The sequence below is a fragment of the Ranitomeya imitator genome, chromosome 3 (genome assembly GCF_032444005.1).
Source record: "Ranitomeya imitator isolate aRanImi1 chromosome 3, aRanImi1.pri, whole genome shotgun sequence".
Classification (NCBI taxonomy): domain Eukaryota; kingdom Metazoa; phylum Chordata; class Amphibia; order Anura; family Dendrobatidae; genus Ranitomeya; species Ranitomeya imitator.
In genome coordinates, this window is record NC_091284.1 from 5,341,481 (window position 1) to 5,365,775 (window position 24,295).

A 24,295-nucleotide genomic window follows, 5' to 3' on the forward strand; every position below is an offset into this window, starting at 1 on the left:
TTCACATCCCATAAAAGAAACTACTGACACAACTAAATAAAACCATTTAGAAATGATTTATTTAATAACTTTTTCATTAATTTCACATACCATATTTTTTGGAGTATAAGACACACTTTTTCCCCAAAAAATATACTTAGCTTTTGATCCTTTAGATTAGATTGAAAGTATTCAACCAATATTTGTAAGATATTCTCTCGTCTTACAAAATCGGGATCAGACTTGTGCTTTTGAACTTTTTAATTAGGTCATAGAAGGGGAGTGCAAGAGGTTTGTCCACATTATGGAGCATATGTTTCTGACCCGGTTAATTTCCCCGGCCACTTGGTAGTATAGTATAATGGGGGTTATTTATGTCCGTCCATTTGGCCACCGGCACATGTCATCATCCATCATGGCATCTTTACCATCTTTGTTACCTCCTTGTTCTGTCTCCGCCATCCAGGGACGGATTATAAGAGGGTCAATCTGGGCGGTAGCCCAGGGCCCAGTGGAGTGGGGGTGCCACCATCAGGGCATTACTGCCCATGCCCTGACTGGCGTATCGTTTATAGGCCCGGCGTATCATTTATGGGCATACTAAGTACAGATCTCCTGTGAATACTGGCACTTATGGTGATAGTATTGTGTTTTGTTTTTTTATTACTGATCAGTATTGTAGTATTCAGTCACTATGTGGTGGTAATATGTGGTCTGGAAATGGTGTTGCGGTATTTGTCCCTTGTATGTGCTATTTGGTCACTAAGTGGTGGTAATGTGTGGTCTTGACATGGTGCGGTGGTATTTGTTCCTTGTATGTGATATTATTCGATTACTGTGGTGGTAATATGTCATCTGGTCATGGTGCAGTGGTATTTGTTCCTTGTATGTGATATTGGTCATTTTAAAAATTAAAAAATAAATCAAAATATACCTAAATTATATTGCATATTTTAACAAATATTTAATAGGTTACAGTAGAGTAGGGCCCGGCCATTTTTCTGGAATAATCTGGTTCAGGTGTCACATGACCCCCCGTCACATGACCCCCCCCCCAGTCACATGACCCCCCCGTCACATGACCAGGGGGGGCCACAGTGTCTGAACAGCCCGGGGCACTGGCTACCCTTAATCCATCCCTGCTGCCATCTAATTTGTTACTTCTGATTATCTGTTTGAATAATTTGCAGTTTTCTCAGTAGCCAGTATACAGTAATTGATATATTCATACCATTATTTGTCTGTAGTGCTTTGGCTCCCTGTAGTGGTCAGAGTCATGTTCACAGTTCCATTTTCTATTTTCCATGTCTGATTCTCCTCCCCTTTGCAAAGCATTATGGTAGCTCAGCCTACATCTCCCTCCATTTTCTTTTCACTTCCATCAGTCTGCTTTCAAGGAAAGACGCTTCCACATCATCCCCCTTGCGATTGCATTGCCGTTTCACCGCATCAATATACTACTACGTTCAATAAAGCACAGACTCAACCACAGTCTCCTTATTGGACTCCGGTATAGCTGCCTGTATAGCTACATATGAGCCTGCCTCATTTTGTGAGGACAGAACACTCCTGATGAACCGCGCTACTGATGGAAAAATGGGGAGTGCATCTGATTCATGCTTCAAGTTTTACTCCTAATTATTTATTATGTTGATCTGTTGTTATATTTGGGCCTGCTCTGCCTATCTATGCACCCAGGTTACTATACTATTTGTTGCATTGTGAAACATGGTTATGACTTTGGATGGGATTTTGGGGTATATCTGATTTATGGCATTTTTTTACTCCAAGTCATCCATTGAGATTGCCTAATGAGGTGGTATGTTTGGGTCTTTTTGTCAGACTTACCATATGACATATTATTATGGAGTTTTAATCATGATATTGGATATTTTGGTTATCTACTATGCCTAATAAGGTACCCGCTGGGACTTTTTTGTACAGTGTAGAGTTATCAAAAAACGTTCTTCATCTCTGCTCTATAAATATATTGTTTTCCCACCTATATTGATAGGGCTGTTATAGGGCAGTGAGGGATAGCCCATGTTGAGTGGGGGCGCCGAAAAATCGTTCCTTACGGTGCCAACCTCAACAGCCAGGCAGGGGCAATTTTAGGCCTATTGCAGGATATTTGATAGGATAGTTCTTTTATTAGTTCAGACTATTTTTATTATTTACCTTTTTTCACTGGGTAGGACTTTTTTTTTTAAGAATCTTACTATGAAAGGTTGCTTTTAAATGGCCTATTTGTGCACATACTTACTTGAATTTCCTTGAGTTTATTGTTTTTTGATCCAGTACTTGATAATATAATATGGCTTCATCAATGTAGATTTTGTGGGCACAGGGCATAAATCAGGTATTTTCCACGAACCAAACATCCACTGAGAGTGCTGAGAATCTGTCCCTGAAAACACTCTTTAAGGAACTATATTTGGGTTACAAAGAAAATATAAAGTTGTGGTGGGAAACTAAAGGCCTAGAAAACTATATAAAGAACAAAATTGTTCCAAAGGGCCTTCATATTAATATACAGCCATCTCCCCGAACTGCGAATCCCCAACTGCTAGCAGCCTGGACAAAAGAGTCAGTTGAAGCCTCAATTTGTTTCATGCAGCTTCTCCTCACTGAGGAGCAGAAGCTTTTTCCAGACTCAACCAAGAGACTTAATAGTCTCATAGAAAAAGTTCAAAAGCACAAGTCTGACCCCGATTTTGTAAGATGAGAGAATACCTTACAAACATCGGTTGAAAAATTCCAATCTAATCTAAAGGATCGAAAGCACACCCAATTTTTAGGTGATCTTGGTGAATTCAGAGATAATAAGGACTATCAGTCTAGAACTCCCATTGAGGTATCCTCGTCTGATACAGATACCTTTGATACAGAACATATGGACAATTTCACTGTTCATCACGGTAGGGGCAGGCAGACAAGAGGCAAATGGCGTACACCAAGAAATCATTACAGGCAGGGGGGAAATGGAAGAGGAACCCAGATAAGTCCTGCTACAGTTGGGGCCTCCTCATCCTCACAATCTTTCTCGGATCGAGGTCTAACTGTAGGATACGATCTGAGAAGGAGGCCACTGTAAGTCAGGGATAGATAATAAATCTATCGTCATATACACTCTCTGGGGATAAATTCTCTGTTTTACAGAAAGGGCTGAATTTTGTGCCAACGAATTCATTTAACTGCTTTGGTTGGGTTAAGGATCTAAATTTGTTTGGATGTAATCTTAAGTGGAAACTCTTTTTTCAGAAGCATGATCTTGAACAATGTAGAAGGTTAGGATTATCAGAGGAGGATATTGAGGGTTTTCAGGCTCTAACAGGCCTCCTGAATGAGAATGTGCAAGAAAGAGGTAAGGGTCCCTTAACCGACCTGAAGAATAGAAGTACAAGAATGCCACCTATTACTGAGATCACCGGTGTTGACATCTTTAGAAAGCTGGTGGAAGCAGATTTGTGTAAGATTCCCAGTAATGACTGTCAGGGATTCTCCAATCTCTTCTTTAGTGAGAGATTATCTCTTGAGAGTCTGGAAAAAAAATAGGGACCTTATAATAAAGGCCTCTGGCAATGGTGGTAACCTTGTTCTTATGGATCATGAAGGCTATCTTATGATGTGCCATTCACTACTCTATGACTCTGAGACGTATGAGACCTTGCAGGGGGATCCAACCCAAGTGTATAGGAAGGAATTACAATAATAATATTATTTATATAGCGCCAACATATTCCGCAGTGCTTTACAGTTTAACCCCTTAATGACCGCCAATACGTCTTTTAACTGACCTGAGATATAAGAGAATAGCCTCCCCATACAGGTGACAATCCAGCATCTGTTGGTTGTACACTATAGCTGACAACTTGCTGTATCATCCACGATCAGTGTTTGCACCATCTAAATCTGTTTAACCCCTTAGATGCTGCTGTCAATAGTGACTACATCATTGTAAATGGTTAACAGAGTGTGGGGGCTTCTTCTTTATCCCAATTGGTGCCCTCAGATCATGATTTTGTTGTCCTGATGTTTGCGATGGCAATTCATGACCAAATAGCGGCCTTAGAGTCTGACGGCTATAGTAATCTGTTTAGAAGTTAGCAACATTTAGGTGGTAAAAATACACATTTTCATTTCTGTCATGTCACTTTGCATTAATTCCTGTAAAGCACCTGAAGGGTTAATAAACTACCTGACAGCAGTTTTCAATATGTCAGGGGGTGCTGTTTTTAAAATGGTATCACGTTTGGGGGTTTCCCAATATATGAGACCCCTAAAGTCACTTCAAACATGGATAAGTCCCTAAAAAAATAAATGTGGTAAATTTCTTTGAAAAAATGAAAAATTGCTGCTACATTTTTAAACCTCCTAAAATGCTAACAAAATAAAATAACATGTTACAAATGGTGCTGATGTAAAGCAGACATGTGGGAAATGTTATTTATTAATGGTTTGCTGTTGTATGACTATCTGGATTAAAGGGATAATCATTCAAATTTAGAAAATTGCTAATTTTTTAACATTTTTCTCAAATTTTTTATATTTTTTATAAATAAACACAAAAAATGTTGAACTAAATTTGCCATTATCATAAAGTATAATGTGTCACGAAAAAACAATCTCAAAATCACTGGGATTTGTTGAAGCGTTGCAGAGTTATTACCACATAAAATGACACTGGTCAGATTTCAAAAATTTGGCTCGGTCACTAAGGGGTTAACAGTTTCAAACACAACAGTCATAAGTAACAATACAATAAAGCACAATAAGCCGCCCCTGCTCGTGAGAGTTTACAATCTACAATGAGGTGGGGGAGATGCAAAGTACAGGTGTGTATTTACAATGATGTATTTACAATGATGGTCCGGCCATCTTCAGAGGGTGGGGGATAGATGGAGATAGTGAATGGGCTACTCACAAACATAAAATGACTTTGATTAGGGAACGTGGTAGGCCGCTCTGAACAAATGTGTTTTGAAGGAGCTCCTAAAACTATGCAAATTGTGGATGGTCCTAATTTCTTGGGGTAGAGCATTCCAGAGGATTGGCGCAGCACGGGAGAAGTCTTGAAGTCAGGAGTGGGAGGTACAGATTAGTGCAGAGGTTTGTCGAAAGTCATTTGCAGAGCGCAGTGGTCTGTTAGGCTGATAGACAGAAATGAGGGAGGAGATGTATGGGGGCCGCACTGTGGAGAGCTTTGTGGGTGAGAACAAGTACTTTGAATTGTATCCTGTAATGAATGGGCAGCCAGTGTAACGACTGGCGAAGAGCGGACGCGTTTGAGTAACGATTAGCTAGATAGACGACCCTGGCTGCTGCATTAAGGATGGACTGGAGAGGGGAAAGTCGAGTGAGGGGAGGCCAATTAATAGAGCGTTGCAGTAGTCCAGGCGGGAGTGGATCAGGGCGACAGTGAGGGGTTTTTGTTGTTTCTATGGTGAGAAAAGGGCGGATTCTAGAGATGTTCTTTAGGTGTAAGCGGCACGAGCGGGCAAGAGATTGTATATGGGAGGTGAAGGAGAGATCGGAGTCAGACATAACACCCAGACAGCGCGCCTGCTGCCGGGGTGTTATTATGGTGCCACCCACGGAGAGGGAAATGTCAAGTTTAGGGAGGTTAGTAGATGGTGGGAGCAGAAGAAGTTCAGTTTTGGAGAGGTTGAGTTTCAGATAGAGAGCGGACATGATGTTGGAGACTGCGGACAGACAGTCAGTGGTGTTCTGTAGTACAGCGGGGGTAAGGTCAGGGGATGACGTGTATAGTTGTGTGTCGTCGGCATAAAGATGATTCTGAAAGCCAAATCTGCTGATGGTCTGTCCAATTGGGGCTGTGTAGAGAGAGAAGAGAAGAGGGCCAAGGACTGAGCCCTGAGGTACCCCAACAGTGAGAGGAAGAGGAGATGAAGTGGAGCCAGAGAACAGAACACTGAAGGAGCGGTCAGAAAGATAGGAGGAGAACCAGGAGAGAGCAGTGTCCTTAATGCCAAGTATTCTTGATCAGGCAAAAGAAGGGGGCCTTATATCATAAAATGAATTAAAATTCATGTTACCAAGTAACCCCATTGTACCAACCTTCTGTGCCTTGCCAAAGGTTCATAAAGGCTTTGAACCGTTGAGAGGGCGTCTCATTGTAGCAGGGATTGATTCTCTAACGCAAAATGTTGGAATATATCCTGATAGAATACTTAGACCCTTCATTGTATGGCTCCCCTCTTATGTCCATGACACCTCTCATCTTTTGAGTATATTGGAAGGGATTGCTGTGGAGGCCAACACGTTGGTAGCATCAATTGATGTGGAGGCGCTCTACAGCAGAATCCCATATGATTTTGGAATGAAGGCCATTACCCACTTTTTACAAACAAGAGCAGTTGAATGTAGGGAGCACAATTTGTTCATGGAGAGCCTCTTACACTTCACTCTCACCCATAACTACTGCCTCTTTGACAGCAAGTACTCAGGGGTACTGCGATGGGAAGCCCATGTTCTCCCACATATGCTAATATCTTCCCGGGCTGGTAGGAGGAAACCCATATCTTTGCAGGGGAGGGGGAGGGTTGGTGGAAACCCTATATCAGCCTCTGGGCCAGATACACTGACGATATTTTAGTCTTTTGGTCTGGCCCAGAGGAGGATTTGTTGAGAGTATTAACAGCAACACTATTGGCTTGAGACTTACTTCTGCGCATCATGACTGAAGCATTAATTTTCTGGATTTGACAATTTCCAAAGAAATGGATGGGAGCATCAGTACGTGTACATACCGCAAACCTGTGGCGGCAAACAATTTGTTGAGGTGGACTAGCCACCATCTGGTCCCTCTTAAGAAAGGGATACCCAAGGGACAGTTCCTCCGAATAAGAAGGAGCTGTTCTGATTTGGGTATCTTTAGAAGACAATCTAGGGATCTGTATCAAAGATTCAGGATGAGGGGCTATCCTTGTAGTGTGCTGGATGGACCACTGAATGAAGCCTTCTCTGTGGATAGACAATTCCTCCTCAATACTAATAAAATCCAGATTGATGGAGAAAAAAATCTGGTCAGACTCAATGGAACATTTAATGGGCAATCTGAAAGAGTGTATCAAGCTATAAAAAAGCATTGGGGGATTCTTTTAGCAGACCCCAATGTAAGTAAATTTATTGCCCCCAAACCAAGCATTACGTATAGGAGGGGTCGTGTCGTCTAGGGTTGAGCGAAACGGGTCGAAATTGTTCAAAAGTCGCCGACTTTTGGCAAGGTCGGGTTTCATGAAACCCGACCCGACCCCAGTGGGGGGTCGGCCATGAAGTCGGCGATCTTTTGAATCTGGAATCGGAATTCCGATCCCGATTCCCGATATGTTTAAGATATCGGGAATTGGTATCGGAATTCAGATTAAAGTGTAAAATATAGAATTAAAATAAAAAATATTGCAATACTTACCCTCTGACGCGCCCTGGTACTAACCGGCAGCCTTCCTCCTTCGAATCCGCGCTTCTAGGACCTTGCCGTGACGTCGCGGTGACGTCGCGGCTTGTGATTGGCCGCGCGGCCGCCCATGTGACCGCTCGCGCGGCCAATCACAAGCCGCGACGTCACCCGCGACGTCACCGAAGGTCCTGGAAGGGCTGATTCTTAGGAAGGAAGGCTGTCGGAAGGAAGCAGGGCGCTTCCGAGGGTGAGTATATACCTAATAGGAATATACTCACCCTCGGAAGCGCCCTGCTTCCTTACGACAGCCTTCCTTCCTAAGAATCAGCCCTTCCAGGACCTTCGGTGACGTCGCGGGTGACGTCGCGGCTTGTGATTGGCCGCGCGAGCGGTCACATGGGCGGCCGCGCGGCCAATCACAAGCCGCGACGTCACCCGCGACGTCACCGAAGGTCCTGGAAGGCTGATTCTAAGGAAGGAAGGTTCCCGGTTAGTACCAGGGCGCGTCAGAGGGTAAGTATAAGGATATTTTTTATTTTAATTCTATATTTTACACTTAAATATGGATCCCAGGGCCTGAAGGAGAGTTTCCGCTCCTTCAGACCCTGGGAACCATGGAAACCCAATGCACTGCATTGGGTTTCGAGTTTCGGCCGACCCCGACCCCGACTTTTTTATAGGATCGGCCGATTTCACTCGACCCGACTTTTCCAAAAGTCGGGTTTCGTGAAACCCGACCCGATCCTATAAAAGTGAAGGTCGCTCAACCCTAGTGTCGTCTATTGGAGATTGGCTGGTGCATAGCCTGTATCAGAGACCAATGAGGGCAGGACTTGGCAAGATATGAAACCACTTGGCTTCTTCACATGTGGAAATTGCTGCAGATGTGACTTGATGACCCAGAGTAAGACCTTTTGCAGTGCTGCAAATTGCAGGACCTGTTCCATTAGAGACTTTGGAAACTGCAGCTCCATGGAGTTGGTGTGCAATAATGTACAGTAATATTCTTCTAATAGGTCAGAACCCTGATTTATGACACCTTATTTATTTCTTTTGCAAATTTATTGCAGGTCAGTCTAGCTAAGATAGTTTTGTGTGTATGTTGTTAGGTTTGGGCGTGGGTAGTTGGTAGGGACACTTAGGGCCAGGAGGGACAGTCAACGAGGAGTGGGGGTGCCACATCGAATGTTAGGGTGCCAACCTCCACTGGCAGGAAGGGTCAGTCTATTAGGACCCCTTCAGGGTTATCTTTAGGAATTTTTTCACCCTCACCTGGTATTTTTGGCCCGGTGTTCATAACTTTACCCAGCTCGAGTGTTGGTAATTTCTATTTTGTGTTTTTTTCAATATGATGGTCAGCATCTTTTAATGCATATCTATTTTTTTTTTTTCTTTCGCTTTTTGTGGTTGTTGGATATTTAGATTACAATCCCTCTCCCCAAAAGGATTGAATGAGTGTCTCTCTTATGCATGTTTTATCTAAGTGAGATTATTATGGCACCTTTTCTTCACCTCTTTGATCCAGACTCCGAAAATTTGATGTAGATATGCTGTTTAACTCCATATTTACACACGTCTCTACGTGGTCCACATTGAGGATTGATATTGTGATATATTTATTATTTTGCTACCTTATTGTTAATTTATGTTAATTTATGTTCCTTTGTCTTTTTTTGCCTCTATCAATATTGCTGCATTTATTAGAGACTAATAGAGGCTGAAATCTAGAATATAACAGGTGTATTTGGTAACTTAATACCTGACAAAATCCCGTCTTTATACAGTACATGCATATATAGGACACAATATGATTAGAATGTGATAGGGGTATTTGTTCTCGACGTGTTGGGTCCTCCTATGAGAAGTAACGCATTTTTATTGTGAAGTAGGTCTCACCTAGATGATCGCATCACGTGACATATTAGGAACCTGGAAATCATGGGGCACGAGCGGAGATGACGTTTGCGTTCCACGAGCGCACATCTTACCCAGCGACCAGAAGCTGTATCACTTCCCACTGTTGAAGCGCATGTTTGACTGGTAAGCGCGCATTCTTTGATGTCTGTGACCGGAAATTAATTAGGTCATAGAAGGGGAGTGCAAGGGGTATGTCTACATTATGGAGCATATGTTTCTGACCCGGTTAATTTCCCCGGCCACTTGGTAGTATAGTATAATGGCCGTTATTTAAGTCCGTCCATTTGGCCACCGGCACATGTCATCATCCATCATGGCATCCGGCATCTTTACCATCTTTGTTACCTCCTGATGAACCGCGCTATTGACGGGGAAATGCGTCAGGGTGCATCTGATTCATGCTAAGTTTTACTCCTAATTATTTATTTTGTTGATCTGTTGTTATATTTGGGCCTGCTCTGCCTATCTAGGCACCAAGGTTACTATACTATTTGTTGCATTGTGAAACATGGTTATGACTTTGGATGGGATTTTTGGGTATATCTGATTTATGGCATTTTTTACTCCAAGTCATCCATTGAGATTGCCTAATGAGGTGGTATGTTTGGGTCTTTTTGTCAGACTTACCATATGACATATTATTATGGAGTTTTAATCATGATATTAAATGATATTTTGGTTATCTACTATGCCTAATAAGGTACCCGCTGGGACTTTTTTGTAGTGTAGAGTTATCAAAAAACTTTCTTCATGAGGGAGAGGGTCGCAGAAATAATTAAACTCTCAGACCAAATTCATAAATTAGAAACACAACACAAAAAAGATCTTAACGAGGTTACATTCGCACACTTGTCCACAACCAGACAAAAGTTGCTCGCCTTACTAGACCAAAGATCACGCTACCTCAGAGAAAGGCTCCGAAATCGCTTTTACCAATTTGGAAACAAAAGTGGCAAGATCTTGGCTAGATACATTAACCCACGGGGCCCAAATACATTTATCCCCTTCATTAAAAATGGGAAAGGGGAAAAGCTACATAGTACCAGAGACATCATCTCGAGCTTCAGTGACTACTACAAAGACTTATACAACATAGATGGCCACTACAAAGATCTGTCCATATCCGCTCTCCACAACAAAATCAATACGTATTTACATCAAAACAATATACCCCTTCTACCGGAGGACAAGATTCAGGGCCTAGAGGGGGAGTTCACGCTGGAGGAGGTCTTGGAAACTATTAAAGGTCTGAAACAAGGGAAAAGTCCAGGTCCAGACGGGTACTCAGCTGGTTTCTATAAATCATTCTCCTCATTATTGAGCCCGATTTTTCTTGAAGTGTGTAATTCGGTCTCCTCGGGTGGTTCCTTTCCCTCTCAGGCTTTGTCCGCTCATATCACGGTCATACCAAAACCAGATAAAGACCCCTCGTTATGTAATAATTACCGTCCGATATCTCTTATAAATTTAGACATTAAAATCTACGCGAAGATGATTGCAAATAGATTGAGCCCTCTCCTTCCACACGTGATAAACCAAGACCAGGTGGGTTTTGTCCCGGGTAGAGAGGCGCGCGACAACACCATTAGGACCATCTCTTTAATAGAAAGGGCGGGATGGGAGGGGGGCGACCCCATGTGTATCCTGTCGATCGATGCTGAGAAGGCCTTCGACAGGGTGCACTGGGAGTTTTTGTTCCGGGCCCTGGCGGGGATTGGTCTGGGAGAAAATATGATGCACAGAATAAAGGCCTTGTATACCTCCCCCAACGCCCAGGTGAAGGTGAATGGCACCCTTTCGGACGCGTTCGAGATACGAAATGGCACGAGGCAGGGGTGCCCGCTTTCCCCTCTCCTGTATATCCTGTCAATGGAATACCTGGCAACCGCCATACGCAATAACCCCTCCATAGGAGGAGTTAAATTAAGTTCGGAGGAACACAAGTTGGCGCTTTTTGCCGATGATATCCTCTTATATGTTACCTCCCCCATAACTAGCTTACCTAATATTATACTAGAATTATCGAAATTCGGTCACCTAAGCAATTTTAAAATTAATTCCCATAAATCCATGGCATTAAATATATCCCTACCACCATCTGAGGTGAGTAGGCTGCGAGCCTCCTTCCCGTTCGGTTGGCGCTTTGATTCACTTCCATATCTGGGGATCAGAATAACAGCCAAAACATCTGGTTTGTACGATGCAAATTTCAAAAAGGCGTTGCAAAAAGCGGAGCTGGACTTAGAGAAGTGGCATAAATTACAATTGTCCTGGTTTGGTAGAGTCAGTGTAATTAAAATGGACTTGTTGCCTCGCCTTTTATATTATTTTCAGACAATCCCATTATATCTTCCCGCGTCCTTTTTCTCACGACTCAAGAAAGCGGTCATCCGACTGGTCTGGTCCCATGCTAGATCAAGAATATCTCACTTTGTATTAAGCAGGTCCAAGAGGAGGGGGGGAATTGGCCTACCAGACTTCCTAGTATATAGTCGTGCCTCAATAGGTTCTTGCATATTAGACCTATATCATAGCAGCAACAACAAGAAATGGGTGGGCTTGGAGGGCGATCTTGTTGGCGGGGATCCTCAGACGATTTTGTGGAACACGGGAGGGGGGGGGCGAGGTCGAACCTTCCATTCATGACTAGAAACATGCTCCTACTTATTCGACAGAGTGGCAGAAATACTATAACTTCTACAGCCCCGGGTCCTCTAACCCCAATCTACGACAATCCTCACTTCCCTGAAGGTCTCCGTAGGGAAAATTTCCTGAATAAAAACAGAGCTTCAAAACCCATTATATTTGACTTCATAAACCAGACAGGTATTAAGTCCCTACGGGAAATATACCAGGGGGGGGGAACCTCCTGAGGGCTCTTGGTTCTTTTACGAACAACTAAAGAGCTTCATAGGCACATCATTTAAACTCAACAAGTCCATGGGGGTGTTGACCCCTTTCGAGAAAATTTGTCTCACAGAGGAGGCCCAGTCTCGCAAGGTGTCCCTCTTATATAATCTTTTCCAAGAGAGTCAGACTCCAACAGATGACTTCCCAACATTTTTCTCAAGATGGGAGAGTGACTTGGGGATTTCATTATCCCAAGAGGAAAGGGATAAGATCTTGCTGTTCACCTTTAGGACTTCGCTGTCGGCCGTATCACAGGAGAGGAGTTACAAGGTTCTGTCGAGGTGGTATAGATGCCCCTGCCAGGTTCACACCATGTTCCCGGTGATACCGGATACTTGTTGGAGATGTTCATCAGAAAAAGGGACTTATGTCCATATCTGGTGGGAATGTCCACCCATAAAGAAATTCTGGATGTTGGTCTTTGATCTCCATAACAAATTAGCCTTTCGCAAAATACAACCCACAGTGGAATTAGCTCTCTTGTCTCTGTGTGACATGTCGATATCTGGTTTTAAGAGGAGTCTTCTCAGACATTTTCTTACGGCTGCCAGGAATTTGATTCCTAGATACTGGAAGCAAGATCGTTACCCCTCAGGCTCCGACTTTGTTGCGGAGCTTAACAACATTTACAGAATGGAACAATTGATAAGTGAATCCATGGGGGACTCGACGAAATTTTTTAACACTTGGGCTTCATGGATTGTATTCAGGGAGACCCCGGAACTGGATGCATGGTTGTCCAGGTCCTAATTCACATCTGGAGCCGATCTGGGAGCGCTAGTGTAATGGCAGTGACCCATATCCTCTGACTTGCTGTTGCGGCCTGGAGCCAATGTTGATAACTCAATGTTCTTCTGTCCTCTACGTGGGGCCTGGGATCGGCCCGGGAGGGGTGTCGCACTCCTCACACATAGTGTACCCTCTTACCTTCACCCGCTTTCCTTTCCCCTCCCCCCCCCTTTTTTTTTTTTTCTCTCCTCTTTCTTCCTCTTTCTTTCCTCCTCTTTCCGTTTCTTTAATTCTTTCTACTTTTGCTTACTTTTTACATCTAGTGACATTATACACTAATACAAATGATTAATACAGCTAGTAATGCTTGATTGCCTTTGATGCTGCTTATTAGTTTCAACTGTGAAGAATATCATTACTAATTTGAAAGTGTTATCGTTGGCAGTGGCCAACTACATTTAATACCTGCTGAGACTCTCTCTTTTTATACGATCTACGGGCTGTAACCCGCTGAGTTTAACAATTGTTTCAGCATTGTACTATTGTGTGTATTGTTTATTTGCTTCAATAAACCTGATTTATACAAAAAAGTTTCTTCATCTCTGCTCTATAAATATATTGTTTTCCCACTTATATTGATAGGGCTGTAATAGGGCAGTGAGGGATAGCCCAAGTTGAGTGGGAGCGCCGAAAAATTGTTCCTTACGGTGCCAACCTCAACAGCCAGGCAGGGGCAATTTTAGGCCTATTGCAGGATATTTGATAGGATAGTTCTTTTGTTATGTCAGACTAATTTGGGGATTTACCTTTTTTCACTGGGTAGGTGTTTTTTAAGAATCGTATTATTAAAGGTTGTTTTTAAAGGGAATATATCTGCACATACAGTATACTGAAGGGTCACAACCTGGCTTCATCTTCCAGGGCTGACTACCCCACCTGTGGCATGCACACAGAGGGGAGGTAATGACAAGCGTAGGAAGATGTCAGTCCATTCAGTTACAAGGCTTCTCCAAACATCTCCATGGAGCCATGCTACCGATGGGTCCCATTCTTGGCTTTCACAAATGTATGCATAGATTTGTGATGGTCAATTGAACAGATATGTATTCTTCCAGCCAGGGCATCCTAAGCTTGTAGAATGATAAATCTGTGTCCCTCATGATGGAGCCATGTTGTCTTGGCTGCTGTCCTGTCTCTGCTCTTTTGGATGTTTGGATCCATTTGCAAAGATTTTCCTCCTTTGTTTTAAAAGTGAGCAAACTAGCTGGCCTGGGCAATGTGTAATTAGCATAACAGCAAACCTCGCTAGTCATTCAGCACAATACGTTATAACAAATTGTCAAGTTACAAGTTAATATTACAGGCTTACACAAGCAAAAGTCTGTTTTCTTGACCAACCAGAAAGAAACACATAAATTAAAAGTCAACATATAGATAACAGTCTATTCTTCCTGGCTTGCTAAAAAATAGTTAATTAAGATACAATGCTGTGTCTCCACACAAATATATTCAATGCATGGGGAAAAGTTATTGATGATGCAGAATTATATGAAAAAATGCAAAAAGAATGGAAAAAAAGACAGAACTGATTGGGAGCATTGCTCATGTGCTGTGATAACCTCATGTGAACCTCAGGAATGTGAATCCTAACACTGCTAGAACAGCGCCGGCAAAGGATGTAAGCTTGAGTGTTTTCATTTTAACAAAGCCAATCATGAGGAATTACAAGGGGTTGTCTTAGTGGTGGACAACCCCTTTAAGACTATATAATTTTCGGTTAAAACACTTCCAATATTCTGAACATAAAAAAGGCTTCTTCTCTGTGTGACTTCTTTGATGTTTACTAACAGTTTATTTCTGTGTAGAACATGAACAAAGGCATCTCAAGTGTGTGAATTGTTTGGTGACTACAAAGAGATGATTTCTTCAGAAAACATTTTTCAAATTCTGAACATGAAAAAGGCTTCTCTCCTGTGTGACTTCTCTGATGTTTATTAACAGTTGTTTTCCATGTAAAATATTTCCCACGTAAAATATTTCCCACATTAAGAACATGAAAAAGACTTCTCCCGTGTGTGAATTCTGTGGTGACTAAGAAGAGATAATTTCTTCACAAAACATTTCCCACAGTCTGAACATGAAAAAGGCTTCTCCCCTATGTGGGTTTTCTGGTGGCTATGAAGATGTTCTTTCCGGTTAAAACATTTCCCACATTCTGAACACGAAAAAGGCTTTTCCCCTGTGTGAGTTCTCTGGTGGATATGAAGATGCGCTTTCCGATTAAAACATTTCCCACATTCTGAACATGAAAAAGGCTTCTCCCCTGTATGAGTTCTCTGGTGGCCATCAAAATGTGCTTTCCGGGTAAAACATTTCCCACATTTTGAACATGAAAAAGGCTTCTCCCCTGTGTGAATTCTCTGGTGCTTAAGAAAATCTGATCTGTGTGTAAAACATTTCCCACATTCTGAACATGAAAATGGTTTCTCTCCTGTGTGAGTTCTCTGGTGGTCAACACAATATGATTTCTTTGCAAAATATTTCCCACATTCTGAACAGAAAAAGGGTTTCTCGCCTGTGTGAATTTTCTGGTGACTATCAAGATGCTCTTTCCGGTTAAAACATTTCTCACATTCTGAACATGAAAAGGGCCTCTCTCCTGTGTGAGTTCTCTGGTGGCTATGAAGATTTTCTTTCCGGTTAAAACATTTCCCACATTCTAAACATGGAAAAGGCTTTTCCCCTGTGTGACTTCTCTGGTGGCCATCAAGATGTGCTTTCCGGGTAAAACATTTTCCACATTCTGAACATGAAAAAGGCTTCTCTCCTGTGTGGCTTCTCTGGTGGCCATCAAGATGCGCTTTCCGGGTAAAACATTTCCCACATTCTGAACATGAAAATGGCTTCTCCCCTGTGTGGGTTTTCTGGTGGTTAACAAAATATGATTTCTTTGCAAAACATTTCCCACATTCTGAACAGGAAAAAGGCTTCTTTCCCGTGTGAGTTCTCTGGTGGTTAACAAAATATGATTTCTTTGCAAAACATTTCCCACATTCAGAACATAAAAAAGGCTTCTCCCCTGTGTGAGTTCTCTGGTGACTAACAAGAATTGATTTTTGGTTAAAACATTTCTCACACTTGGAACAAGAAAATTTATTCTCCACTCTGTGAATTTTTTGAAGTTTAAGAAAGGACTTTTCAAGGGGAAAACTATTTCCAGATTCTGAACAAGAAAATGGCTTGCTTGCTTTAGAAGCATTTTGTTTTTTAATCCTTAACTTGTGGTTTTGATTTTCCTTAGTAGTCGGTAATGAATCAGACAATTGGACCTGTTTCAATAGAGTAGATGATAGATCTATGTTGTGAAGGGATGTCATCTGTCCCTCTGATCTTCTGGTACAGTCATCTGACAAGGACAAAACCAATTATTATTTTTGAATAAAATATCCTTAAGACAGTATATGTATTTTTTAAGATTTCTTTTAAACTGTCCATAAACATGGCAAGTTATGTAAACATATTGGATTATTTACCAAGACAATAACAGTACACAGTCTAACAGAAAAACTTATAGGATGAATCAGTGTAGCGTGGTGTTCAACTGTAAATCGTGTCTCCAAAATATGGAATAAAATCCACCAAACAATGTTATGTAGGTGAAAAGAATACCAATGAAAACTTCATCTCATAAAAAAACAAGTCCCCACTCAGGTCCATCAACAATCAATGGAAAAACAGAGGTTTCCACATTATTAGTGGCTCAACGGCTCTTGAAAAGCAACATGGTTTCCACAAACCAGTCCACCAATATCCTCTCTCCCAAAGTAAAATCTCCCCCTCACTTCTGAGCCTTGCAGTCCGCCCAAACCACAATTAGCATCCATGGATTTGGCATTACTATGGTCAGAAGAACCCACTTAATTTACGGTATGTGTCTCCTGGAGCACAATCTGGGCACTCTGAGTTGGGTAACAAAAATGGCGTATTTGCAGTTTTCACTCAATAACATTCACTGTGTACTGATTTCAGGAAAGTCAAAATAGTCACTACTCCTATGGATCAATTCATTGAGGGTTATAACTTCCAAAATTGAGTCACTTTATTGGGATTTCCACTGCACTAGTTTTCTGCTTTTTTTTATCATATTAGGGCTTCTACAAATAGTGCATCCCATCTCCTCTGGGATCAGCTCCTGTGACGTCTGCTTCTATCACCAGGCACGGCCTTACTCATTCTGCAGGCGGTGCTGGTGATTGATGGGACGTTAGAAACCAGAAGCTCAGGGTTGTGCAGGCTTTGTCCAACCACTAAGATTAGGGTGCCTGAGACCAGTAGTACCATCCAGTCTGGCAGTAGGGGTATGCTATCCAGCTGTGCTAATCTCCCTGCTTCAGCCAATTTGAAAGCTCCACACCATACTAAAGCTCCGAGCATATTGCCTGAAGCTGCCAGATACAGCCTTGTTCTCCTCTGGTTCAGTCCTCTGTGGTCCTGGCTTGTGTATTTGTTTCCTGCTGTGACCCTAGCCCATTTACTGACTACACTTGTGTCTTCTGATTTTGTATTTTCTCTGCCCTCCTGGTTCCGACCCTGCTACCTGACTATTCTTGCCATCCCACACAACCGAACAGCAGGTAACACCACAGCCTGAGCCTAGGGGGTCTGTGTAAGTCCATGTCCATGTAGAAGGGTTACAGGGTGGTTAGGGATAGTGTGATTATTAAAAACAGACTGAAAAATAGAGGATATAGAAATATAAATATTGACAATTCATTTAAAAACATAATAGAAAAAAAAGGAATAGAATTGTTGTAAAAACGTAAAAAACCAATGAGGATAAATGTATACCCACATTAGTATCCCCTATAGTTTACAATTTAAAATCATTACAAATATTATTAATAATAATTATATAGATATATTATACCAAGACAACAGATTAAATAAGAACGTAAATGTTCTTATGGCCATAGTAACAGCACATTGGAGCATTGTTATGGTGGACCATTGGAGCTACTATGAGTCCTGATCAGAAGATTAGAGAAAGTATTAGCGCCCCCATTTATGGAGAGATTGTGTACGAATCTGAATTCCTAAGGCTAGGTTCAGATTGCGTTAGTGCAATCCATTTAGCGCCTAGCGCTAGCGGATTGCGCGAACGCAATGTTTTGTAAAGGGGTCGCGTTAAACGTCCCCGCTCTTGCAGATCAGAGGGAACGGACCTCGGGCGCGCCTCGGACGCTGCAAGCAGCGTCCGCGGCGCGCCACAAAACACCGGCACATCGCTAGCGCGTGCCGAAAATGACACGCGCTAGCGATGCGCGTCCCCATTGCTGTGAATGGGCGCACTAACGGACGCGTTGCACGGCGTTAATTTCGCCGTGCAATGCTGTCCGTTAGCGCGGTCCCATTAATGCAATGGGAACCTAGCCTTAGGATTGAAAACATAATGTAATTTATGAGGTGGAGTGAATCCATGAAACCAGGGCGCGAGCCAACACATCTCCTGCAGGCGGGAATAAATGTATATTCCAGCCATCAGCCACCCACAGCTCAGAGATACTGTATATAATGGCACCGGTGTGATGGTTTTTAAGTAGATTATCACAATCCTCCTTGAAGTCAGTTGGTTTTAAAAGAAATCAAAGAGTCAGAATAAAGGAAACTCTGTTATTGTACAGAAATTCACATTTGGCCTCAATGCACATTTAACCCCTGCACTCCTGAGCCTGTTTTCACCTTCAAGACATGACATGACAATTCTGACCAGTGTCATTTTATGTGGTAAAAACTCTTGAATGCTTCAATGGATCCCACTGATTCAAAAAATGTTTTTTTCATGACATACTGCACTTCATCATAGTTGTAAACTTTGTTTGATATGACTTGCATTTCTTTGTGAAAAAAAAATGGAAATTTGTTGAAAATGTTTTCTAATTTTTATGCCCCTAAATCAGGGAGTTATGTGTTAGGGGTCAAGTTCCCGCCTCTGCACAGGGGGAATCTCGGGCCAACTCCGCTGCGGTCTCCCATTCTTCTCCTGCCACAGTGGAGCCTGTTCAGTGGAGACGTCGGTTCCAGCATCTCACTCAGTCTGACTCTGTACAAAGAGTTACTGCTGCTTTTCCTGCTTCTGCCATTGAAGCCAGTGCTGGGCAGCGGCGAGCAGACGTTTCTGGGACTAAGTCCTGCTTTTCTCGTTCTGAGCATGCCCAGAGTAAGATCTCTCAGTGGAGATCGAGGGTCACATGCTCAGATACTGCAGCTAAATCCATTGGTCCTTCAGGAAGGTCCTGTAGGTGCTCGGGCTCTGTGGCAGCCTCTCATTGGTCCTTCTAGGAAGGTCATGTACTTGCTGCAACTATTTAAAGCTCACATGGCCGCACGGCCATGCGCTAGTATCTTTCTAAGTTATGTGCTCTGCGCCAGTGTGGTCAAGATTGTGTTCAGGGACCCGGCTGAAATAAGCCCCTAGAATGCTGGCACCTCCGGCGAGGAGTTCTGTGTGCATGCATGACCACTGACTGCTCTCAGTTGGGTAGTTAGACTTCACAGAGGCACAGGCTAACACGGCGCAGTGCTTTGCTTCCACGGCTACTCTGTGAAATAACAGAGCTAGTTCATACCGCCATATAGTGTCACCGTTTGCTAGCAGCAGGTTCTCCTGCACGGTGGACCCCGGGCTGCGAACGCATCTATAACAATAAAATATCTATATTTACTCGGCGCTAGCCCTAACATAATACTAGCACCAGGGTTTGGCTAGTAAATGGCGGACATACAGCAATCCCTGCGGTACATCCAGCAGCTGGAGGGCAGGTTGGCGGCTCTCGAGCGCACAACCTCAGCTGTGGATGTTACCGCAGTTGTTGTACAGGTTGCTAGCGTGGCTGCAGCAACCTTGTCCACTGCCACCCCTGTTCCGACATTATCTCGCCTCCCGCTGCCAGAAAAATTTTCTGGAGATAGTAAATCTTGTAGGGGGTTCGTGAGTCAGTGCTCTATTTACCTCGAGCTTCTGGCCTCTCGTTTCCCCACAGAGCGGGCAAAGGTGGGATTTATTGTGTCTCTCTTGTCGGACAGGGCGCTGGAATGGGCTACGCCGCTGTGGGAGCCTGGCGATCATGTGGTGCAGAGTGCTCCGTTATTCCTGAGCACTCTGAAACAGGTCTTTTTAGGACCTCGAGTCACCCATGACATGGCGCTCCAACTGCTGGCATTGACTCAGGGTTTGTCCTTGGTCAGCCATTTTGCCGTCCACTTCCGTACCCTAGCATCTGAGCTGGAGTGGTCGGATAAAGCCCTTATCCCCATATTTTGGAAGGGGCTTGCTGACCACGTGAAGGACGCTCTGGCCACTAGGGAGATTCCTGCCACACTGGAGGAGTTAATAGCTGTCTCCACTCGTATTGACCTCCGTTTTAACGAGCGGAGGTTAGAGCGAGCCCAGTGTAGGCAGAGGTTTCGGCTGGCTCCCACCTTCGCCAAACCTCTGGAATCCCCAGTCCTGGTCCCTGAGTCACATGAGGCCATGGAAGTGTCACGAGCGGGATCTAAGTCCCGGACCGCTTGTGCACCCCAGGTCTGTCATGTTTACCAGCAGTCAGGGCATCTTGCCACCAGATGTCCCCAGCGGTCGAGGAAACGTCAGTGTCTAGTGGTAGTAGGTGGAGGTACACTAGACACGGCGATGTTTGCCTCCAAATTTTCCTTTAAGGGGACAATTACTATAGGGCAATTTTATGTCTTCTGCCTTCGCCCAACATCACGCAATACCCCTGGTTATGCTAGCTCAACCAGTAACGGTACGAGTGGTGAATGGGTCGACACTGCCCTCACAGATAACACACCAGACCATCCCTTTTACTCTGTCCATGTCGCCATCTCATCAGAAGATTATATCTCTGCTCGTCATTCCTGAGGGAATTTATGAGGTCCTGTTGGGAATACCTTGGCTACGGTACCACTCTCCTCATATCGAGTGGTCCTCTGGCAGAATCCTGGGATGGGGCGAATCTTGTGAGGGTAGGTGTCAGAGGGAGTGTGTTCAGGTTGCTACTACTGAGGTACCCGCAGATCTATCCTCTCTCCCCAAGCAATATTGGTCCTATGCGGACGTGTTCTCCAAAAAGGTGGCGGAGACCCTTCCGTCCCATCGCCCCTATGACTGTCCTATTGATCTCTTGCCTCGTGCTGAGCCTCCCCGGGGTCGAGTCTATCCGTTATCTCTCCCGGAGACGGAGGCAATTTCTCAGTACATTCAAGAGAATCTGGCAAGAGGGTTCATCAGGAAGTCAGTGTCACCTGCTGGGGCAGGGTTCTTTTTCGTGCAGAAGAAGAATGGGGAACTACGTCCATGCATAGATTATAGGGGTCTTAACGCCATCACCATTAAGAATAAGTATCCTTTGCCCCTGATATCTGAGCTTTTTGATAGGCTTCGGGGTGCAAGGGTATTTACTAAACTAGATCTGCGGGGTGCTTACAACCTGATTCGCATCCGTGAGGGGGACGAATGGAAGACGGCGTTTAACACCAGGGATGGGCACTATGAATATCTGGTGATGCCCTTCGGGCTCTGTAATGCCCCAGCCATTTTCCAAGACTTTGTGAACGACATCTTCCGGGATATTCTCTTCACCTCGGTCATAGTCTATCTGGATTTTATTCTCATCTACTCTCCAGATATTGACTCCCACCGGAGAGATGTTTGCAAAGTCTTCGACCTCTTACGGGCAAACTCCCTCTATGCCAAGTTGGAGAAGTGTTTGTTCGAGCAGGAGTCCTTACCTTTCCTGGGCTTTATCATCTCCACCCAGGGATTGGCTATGGATCCTGCCAAACTACAGGCAGTGATGGACTGGCAGGAACCCCATTCTCTTAAAGCGGTGCAGCGCTTTATGGGGTTCATTAATTATTATCGCCAGTTCATTCCGCACTTCTCAACTTTGGTAGCTCCCTTGGTTGCCCTCACCAAGAAGGGAGCAAATCCCAAGTTGTGGTCAGAGGAGGTCTCCAAGGCCTTTATCTCCATTAAGTCACACTTCGCTAGCGCTCCCATCCTACATCGCCCTGATGTAGATAAGCCATTTGTCATGGAAGTGGATGCCTCATCCGTTGGTGCTGGAGCAGTCCTTTTCCAAAAGGATGCTCAAGTTCGGAAGCATCCTTGCTTCTTCTTCTCTAAGACCTTCTCACCAGCAGAGAGGAATTATTCTATCGAGGACAGGGAGTTGCTAGCCATGAAGTTGGCTATCTCGGAGTGGAGACATCTCTTGGAGGGAGCTCGTTTTCCCTTCCAAGTCCTCACAGATCACAAGAATTTGGTTTACCTGCAGACAGCCCAGCGGTTAAATTCTCGCCAGGCCAGATGGTCCTTGTTTTTCTCCCGCTTTCATTTTACCCTTCATTTTCTTTCTGGGGAGAAAAACATTTGTGCCGACGCTCTCTTTCGCTCTGTTGTATCATCTGTGGAGGAGGAAGAGGAGCCTCAGCCTATTGTCCCCACCGAGAGCTTGAGAACTGTGGCCCCGGTTTCGCTAGAGTCTGTGCCCCCGGGCAAGACTTTTGTACGATCCAGTTTGCGACCGGAGGTTCTCTCTTGGGCCCACTCGTCCAGGGTGGGTGGACATTTTGGTTCCAAAAGGACATCTAAGTTACTGGCGAGGACATACTGGTGGCCGCATATGGCTCGTGATGTCACAGACTATGTTCGGGCGTGTGAACTCCTCGGCAACGGCCAGCTGGGTTGCTTTATCCTCTGCCGGTGGCGGACAGGCCCTGGGAGATGGTCGGGATGGACTTTGTGGTAGGCTTACCCAAGTCTTGTAGCTGCCCCATATAATGCTCCATAAAGTTTGATGGGCCCCATTAGATGCTCCATATTAAAATATGCCCCATATAATCCTGCATAAAGGGTAATAAGGGCCCCATAAGATGCTCCATAGAGATATTTTCCCTATATAATGCTGCACAAACATTATGGCCCCATAAGATGCTCCGTACAGTCACTTGCGCCATATAGTACTGCACAAGTGTTATGGCCCATAAGATGCTCCATACAGACACTTGCCCCATTATAGTGCTGCACAATCGTTATGGCCCCATAAGATGCTCCATACAGACACTTGCCCCATATAATGCTGCACAAGTGTTATGGCCCCATAAGATGCTCCATACAGTCACTTGCCCCATATAATGCTGCACAAGTGTTATGGCCCCATAAGATGCTCCATACAGACACTTGCCCCATATAATGCTGCACAAGTGTTATGGCCCCATAAGATGCTCCGTACAGTCACTTGCCCCATATGCTTTTGCTGCGATAAAAAAAAAAAAATCCCATACTCACCTCTCTTCGCTCAGGCCCCCGGCACTGGCAATATTTACCTGCTCCTCGTGCGGCTCTGTCTAGCATTGACGTTCAGCAGAGGGCACGCACTGACTACGTCACCGCGCCCTCTGACCTGAGCGTCACAGCCAGAGGACGCTGATGACTGAGCCGCACCGGAACGAGGAGAGGTAAATATCGCGCAACGCTGCGCTCCCCCTCCCCGTATACTCACCTACTCCTGGCGCGGTGCAGTCCCTGCTTCTCCCGGCGCTGCATATTTTTCCTGTATTGAGCGGTCACAGTTACTGCTCATTACAGTAATGAATATGCGGCTCCACCCCTATGGGTCACATGGTACCGCTCAGTACAGGAAGAATAAGCAGCGCTGGAAGAAGCAGGGACTGCACCGCGCCAGGAGCAGGTAAGTATAATTACACAGCCCCCGCCCACCCTCACCTGCCGACCCCTGGGTATGTCTTGAGTATAAGCCGAGAGGGGGACTTTCAGCCCCAAAAAAAATCGGCTGAAAATCTCGGCTTATACTCGAGTATATGGTGCAGGCATTACTGTGATTGGCAAGCAAGCCCAGCATGTTCATTGGCTGCAAATAAAGCACCAAATATGCTGTGCGGGTCACTCGAATATACCAAAGCAAATAGCAAATTACTCGTCGAGTAACGAATAGCCCAAATAGCGTATAATGCGTGTGAGTAATGAATAGTACCAAATGTATTCGCCCATCACTAGTGGTCATTACTCACCTGGGTAGCCATATGTAGGAATCTCCTCTTTACACCGCTCATCCCCCCTCACATATGTCTCTGTAGTATTATTATGGGTCAGATCTTCACCCTGAAACAAATATTGTAAAAGTCACCGACAGATGGAGAAGTCCCATCTATGATCAGCTCTAATCCTGCCATCTCCACCGGTCTCATCACACAAGTATAAATCATATAATACTGGTGGATAAAACAAGACTGAGCACAAGACCTTCACCGGCGTCT

General features: G+C 44.2%; 1 protein-coding gene across 1 annotated transcript in view; it reads right to left on the reverse strand.

The window, feature by feature from the left end:
- Positions 1 to 24,295, reverse strand: part of LOC138672441 (uncharacterized) — a 654,503-nt gene that overhangs the window by 269,286 nt on the left and 360,922 nt on the right. Inside the window, exon 14 of the mRNA XM_069760413.1 lies at positions 24,050 to 24,140. Within this exon, the coding sequence (XP_069616514.1) occupies positions 24,050 to 24,140 (91 nt within the window). The remainder of the gene's footprint in view (positions 1 to 24,049; positions 24,141 to 24,295) is intronic.